This window comes from Nuphar pumila, chromosome 16 (genome assembly GCF_984573655.1).
Source record: "Nuphar pumila chromosome 16, dmNupPumi1.hap1.1, whole genome shotgun sequence".
In the NCBI taxonomy this organism is placed as follows: Eukaryota; Viridiplantae; Streptophyta; class Magnoliopsida; order Nymphaeales; family Nymphaeaceae; genus Nuphar; species Nuphar pumila.
In genome coordinates this window covers 13,469,471-13,476,100 of record NC_143264.1, presented here as the reverse complement: position 1 = coordinate 13,476,100, position 6,630 = coordinate 13,469,471, and the positions used below count along the sequence as shown (strand labels likewise).

Sequence of the window (6,630 nt, the reverse complement as noted above, 5' to 3'; positions counted from 1 at the left end):
CACGAGGAAAAATTACAATAGAGGACCAAAAGGTTTGTGGTTTAGCCCAAGCCCTCCATAACCACTACAAACTTTATTGAGAATTCCCATGAACAGGATGCCAAATTGGTGATAAGACAAATTTGTCAGATCAGGACAGGATGCCAAGTTGGTCAGGGATTCAAGACACACATAACACAACCAACATAATTTTGTATAGGAACCTAAGAACAATACAACCCCCACAATTACAAAGTGATGCAACAAGGGACCAAAAGGTTATATAGCTCATGTCTCATCACTCAACAAGCAACTCCACGATGCAGTTCTTGACTGCTTTCTAACAGCAAAAACTTTGCAATGTATGCTGTCTTGAAAATGTATGGCATCGTGTGTTTTCCAAGTGGCACATCAACTGCATGGTGCTGCTACATATACATGTATTCTTCATGTTACACCGATGAATGCCCATCAAAATTAAAGTACATTTTGAGTAGACCCCATGGGCTATCTGCAAGTTTTACACATTCCTCATATCTAAAACAATCTACTAAGTGGTCAAGTGTCATCCCAACAACTTGCATGAATGAGTATATGATTGTTGGTCCCACAAATCTGAAACCTCTTTTCACTAGGTCCTTGCTGATGGCCATAGCTTTTGGGGTTCTCAGTGGTACATTTTTTGGGTGCCTATAAGCATTAATTATGGGCGTATAATTGACAAAGCCCCACATATAAGTACTAAATGATCGATACTCCTCCTCAATCTGCATCAATTTCAAATTTATATAGAAACAAAAATAAGATTAATATCACATGTTTTTCCAAATAAATATTGAATCAACAAAATGTGAGGAAATGCATATTAATTGTTTATGTTTTCCTAAAAAACATATTGCATTAACGAAATGTGAGGAAACACACAATTGTTTATGTAGAATGATAGTAGTGTAGTTTATCAAGGACACATTATTTTAATTTCAATCATAAAATGGTTCCAACTAGAGGTGCACTCATGTTAGTTAAGCTCGACGTACCCCACACTGAAAACTAACACATTGCCACAACTTAATTGAGCTAGAAAGATCCATGGGTTGGTCTAGCATGAGCATAAATTGGTGCATTGTAAAATGGGTTGGTTATTATAAGTACATGATCTATATTCCTTCAAAAAAAAAAAACCGAGTATATGGTCTATGAGCACCAAATCATTCAAAATGCAAACATAACTAGGCTCGCTAATCTCGTTTTGCAGTAGCTAGGTACCCTAAGGACCCTAACTTATCCGACTTGAACCAAATGAGTGTATATGCATGTACTCTCTCTCTCTCTCTCTCTCTCTCTCTCTCTCTCTCTCTCTCTCTCTCTCTCTTAAATCTGACTAGATTGGGCTCAACTAGACAAAACCCAATAAGATTGTGGCCCCGGCCAATTTGAACTTGACCAAATTATTGATTGAATTAATGTTAAATCGACAGGATTAATGTAACCAAATACATATAATCCCAACCATAATGACTGGAATGGGTCTACCATATACATGCATACATTAGAAAAACACGTATCATCTTAAGATGATCACTTCTCATGGTTCTATTTCTCAATCTTTCTAACTTGCTCCATGGACCAAGGTTGAAAAGATTGAGATTTAAATCACTATTAGTAATCCTTTCCAGAAATTAGGTAGAGGGAGTAAAGAAGCACTATCTTAAATGATATGATTCAGGCTCCACTCTCAAGGAGGTTTTCATAGGTTGACTATCCATAAATATGGAAGCATGAAGAGAGTAGGATGAGCAAAGGTTGATGCTCGTCCTCTTTCTTCAATTATCAGGTGAAATGAATCTATTAATGTTTAGGTATATCTATGTCAAATTGTTTACCTGTTGCAACTAATCTATTTTCGACTCACTTGTGTATATTATGAACTTGGAAAATATATTTTTCATTATGCATAAGCATGTGAGAAGAACATGTTCAAAATAAATTTATAAATATCATTTTTTAAATATATTTATATGAGCCATGAATGGAACATCCATATTCAACCTGTCTTTACTTTGGTTCTGGCATGAAAACCCATATCTTTGAAAATTACATGTCTTAATTAGATAAGTTCTAAACCCATTCTTTACTACAGCTCACATAAGTGCCTCCTTAAGGGGGAAGCATGCTTCCAAAGCGAGAAGCGCCAGTATATTGGGCCGGGCATGGGCCAGTATATTTGGCCCTGGCTCAGCCCGAACGGGTCCTCTGGCCTGGCCTGGCCCGAAGCGGGCCGACACGGGCTGGGCAGCGGGCAGACACGGGTCGGCCCGGTCCAGCCCGTTATTATATATATAACATTATATATAATATATACATTATATATAACATAATATATATTTTATATATAACATAATATATAATATAATGCATTATAAATAATATATGTTATATTTTATATAATATAGTATATTATATTATATAATATGCCTGGCCTGGCCCGATTAGGCCCATTGGTCTAACGGGCGGGCCGTGGGCCAAGGTTTTTCCAACTGGCCGGCCTGGTTCATTAGCGGGCCAGGCCATCCCGATGCCCACGCCAAATTGTGACGATGCTTGCCACCTCGCAATTAGAATTTATTTCACCATTATTATATATTGCTATTGTTATTCTTACTAGCATAATTAACAGCCCAGCCCGTCCATATATATGGACGGGCCAAAACAAATTATTTTTTTATTAGTATTTTTATGATAAATAAGATGGATAAGAAATGAAAAAGTGCATGTGTTTGAAACAAATCATATTATGTTTTAATCTAAAACATACAACTAAGAAGAACTTAAGCAATTGTATGTTGTTTTTATATAACTTGCAATATGTTTAATTTAATACATGTCAGTAAAAAAACCTAAAGCACATGAATACCACTATATGAAAGATTGTCTTAATTTATTTATCCAATTATCCAACAAATGAAAAAAAATAAAAAGGAAAAATTTAGTTACCACATTAAAAGGAAAAAAAAGTTATATATGCCATAATAATAAATCATAAAAGTGAAAAACATAAATATACCATGTGTAAAAGAAGGCAAATTTTGAGGCAAGCCACAAGCTGAAAGTTTTAGGCAAGCAAGTTTCTCATGCTGGGCTAGATTCAAGTCTATTCCAAATGCCTTTTATAGACCAGTCTTGGCAAAACGTAAACAACCCCCACAACAATTAGTCTTAAATGAAGATAACTGAATTATGCATAGCTTTCAAAACTGAAATTCATGCAAAGTCAACAGCTATGCATTCAAAATGGGTAGGTTTTGAATTATACATAGTTTTTAAAACTGAAATTCATGCAAAATCAACAGCTATGCTTTCAAAATGGGTAGGTTTGCAAATGGCAATTTGTCAAACAATTGATATTCATTTAATAAATAAATGGATTGTGTGTGCGTGAATGGGTCGTGGGCCTCTTATTTTATTATGATTATCATGACAATTAAGACGGAGAGAGGGAGTTATAAATGGCAACTTATCAGTTTATAGAAAATTTACAATATGCCATGTAACACTTTTTTTTAATCTATATAAATAATGGACCAACAAATATTTAATGAGACTATCAAAACACATGAGAAGAATGTCATTTTGAAAAAAGTAATGAAGCATCTAATTTTTGGCACCTATTACTCTCGCTTTTTCTTTTATAATATTTAGGATTAGGATCATTGATATCTAATGTAAGGATATAAATTTGATTCAATCGTGTATACTTGTAATCGAGTAGAAAATACTATTTTTACACATGTTTTGTAAATCTAACCCTCATAAATGAGATCTACATAGTTTCTTTAGTAAAAAATTAACTTTTGGATCATGTTTTCGCAATATGTAAATTGGTTTTCCAAAGGCTTCAAAAATCAAAGATCCACAATATACCAATATTTTGTGACTTGAAAAATCATGTCTTCACATGAAAAAAGGATGCCTGTAGTGTGATCTCTAGCAAACTAACCATGCTGAACACATCTATAAGGTCAGATTGAGTCGATACAATTTTCACCAATGAATTTCAAACTAGATTGTACATATAATAGATAGCAGCAAATATATATCCCTGATGTAAAACCACTATCATTTAATTTCAAAATAACACATACAATTCAACATACTCCATTCGAACAGTAAAGATATGATACCTTGAAGAAGGTTAGAACGATGTTTTGCAGTTCAATAACGTACTACCTTGCATAATTGGAATAATTAATCTAAATGTAATCTGCACAAGACATTGGCTCTTGTTCTTACCTTGAGTACACACTTGGAGTTGTTGATGATGCATCTTATCCTGCTTTCCGATAACATGGCCTTCTTGACTACATCCATATTTGAAATTCTCTTCGCATCCATCTCAGAGATGATATTCACATCATAGCCAGAGAATACTTCCCTAAACCAAAAATTTATTTTATTTAAGACAAAATCCATTCTTAAAATGTTGTTCGCAATTTAACTCCAAAAAATGGTGTTTTCTAATGGTTTAAGAAAAGATGATATTTCTGTTATTTTGAATAAAGAATCCATTATGCATCACATATTGTTTCATTTTTTAATGGGACATGCAACCTTGTGCATGTTGTCAACATTTTTTTGGATAGCTGAAAAAAACCATCAATTTTCTCTCCACTAAAAACACAATCGGTTAACTTGTACCTTATTTGCAGCATCTTTTGCCATAAAACCTGAGGGCAGATCAGGTGCAATCACATTGCACATCTTGAGTGTGCTGCTGCACCTAACTGCGCTCCATCCCTGGGCCCAAAAGAAGATGGAGGGCCAATCAGGTGCAGTGACACACTAAAGTGTGCAATGTGATTGCACCTGATCTGCTGTCATAAAACCCCAAGTTCCTTTTTCCTGCCAGGGATTACAACCAACTTCAGTCTTGCAGCAAGGGATGTGCACAACGGGTTTCAAACTCATGACATCCTTTCTACTTGATGACATTACAAGCCGCCCCGGCCTGGCCCAGTTGAGATCAAAAGGAGCAGCTAAGTGCCATGACTATGTGACACTAGCCAATCACATGACAGCATTGCATGGGGCCACAGCTACAGAGTGTAGGTCCCACATGAAATGCTGTCATGTGATTGGCTGTGTCAAATAGCCATGGCAGCAGCTCTCTGAATCCCTGCTCCCCCCTGGCCAGATGAGTGGAACCCTTATGGGCTATGAATGTTCCCAACGTTCGAACAAAAATTTCATTTTTATTAGTCTAGGAAAGGAAGATATTTCTATTATTTGGAATAATGAATTCATTATGCAACACATAGTTTTCCAACCTTAATGAGACATACAACCTTGCGCATGTAGTTAATGTTAGGTGTAAGAAGGAAGGGAGAGAAAATTCAAAGAAGAAAATGGGTTGTTTAGAGAAAGTGGTCTTGATGAGGTGGAATAGTCCCATATTGCTTTTGCTTGAGTTTTCTGAGGGCTTTATAAGCAACTAGTGAACTCATACACTTGTTCCTGAGAACAAGGGAGTGGGATGACCACCATACACACGCGCGTGCGCGCGCCCGCCTGCCGTGCCATGCCGGGCCGGTTCGGGTTCGGGTAACCTTATTTGCACTGTAAGTGGGGCGAATCTTCTCTAAGGGGAGTACTTTCGTACGCCTTAGCCTATTACATAATCTAAACATGTGTCTGTTGTTTTCTTTATGTTCTGTGCAATTGTTTGATCTTATGCTGTCGTCTAGATTTTGGTTGTTTGCGGAAACCGACATGCCTGCACCCTGCTATTGTTTCTGTCGTCTGTTAATCATGTTATTTCCACTATTGTATTTCCTGATTTATATCGTGCTTTATATCATGATGACGATTGTGAAACTGTGTGATCCGAAAAATGATCCAACAGTTAACATAGTGAATAGAAGGCAAAATACTCATGAACCCAATGTTCAACTCTGAAATTCAATTAGACCTTCCAATAAATCTTCCCAACAAATGCTAATGCAAGATTTTTTTTTCTTAACAGAAAATAATGCAACTAAGGGTGAGGAAGAAATCATACCTGTAAGTCTCTCTATTGGAGAGAATTTTCGTCCAATTGTACTCTGATAGCATGCCTGATAGCACTAGCATCTCAAATAGTAATCTGTGCTATAATGTTAAGAATTGGATTGGTCAAATTAATTATCTTCTCCAAACCATAACAAAACACTAAATAGACAAAGAAACTACTCACTGGTCATCGTAAATAGGCACACCCCATTGATTGTCATGAAAAGCAACATACATTGGATCTGCTACAGTAAAGTTTAATTAAACTTCCTCGTTAACTTAAGAAAATAAATAACCATCTTGGTGCTCCTATTTAAAGCGTTGTTTGACATGACATGATCATGACCAAGTTCATGAACTCCAACATTTCTTGAAAAACACTTGAATTCAGGAACTAGAAACGCTGAATTCACAATTCTATTTAAGTCATTGGATTGTGCTATAAAGTAAGCATGCTGTTCATGTTACACAAGCTTCTATGGACCACTGGAATGTTTAACAGGTATTATTCCTACTGCATTCTAATCGGTGGAATGGCAAATGAGTAACATGCCCTCTATATGCACACACTCACCACAGCCACGAGTAATCCAATTGCACCTCTTC

The 6,630-nt window shown here is 36.1% G+C and overlaps 1 protein-coding gene across 1 annotated transcript; it reads right to left on the bottom strand.

Moving 5' to 3' along the window:
• Nucleotides 1-431: 431 nt before the first annotated feature.
• LOC149812960 (DNA glycosylase superfamily protein) lies at nucleotides 432-6,243 on the bottom strand. Its single transcript, XM_089991021.1, has 3 exons — nucleotides 6,035-6,243; nucleotides 4,270-4,411; nucleotides 432-746 (listed from the first exon to the last, which is right to left on the bottom strand). Exons 1-3 carry the CDS (start codon nucleotides 6,103-6,105, stop codon nucleotides 432-434), a joined length of 528 nt encoding a protein of 175 aa, XP_089847147.1. The 5' UTR covers nucleotides 6,106-6,243.
• Between the last annotated feature and the right edge of the window lie 387 nt (nucleotides 6,244-6,630).

Coding starts and splice junctions, on each gene's coding strand:
- LOC149812960 (XM_089991021.1), bottom strand. CDS start 6,105: ATGCTAGTGCTATCAGGCATGCTATCAGAGTACAATTGGACGAAAATT. Junction 4,412..6,034: donor TCCAATAGAGAGACTTACAG/GTATGATTTCTT, acceptor TTTTTGGTTTAG/GGAAGTATTCTCTGGCTATG. Junction 747..4,269: donor ACTCCAAGTGTGTACTCAAG/GTAAGAACAAGA, acceptor AAATTGATGCAG/ATTGAGGAGGAGTATCGATC.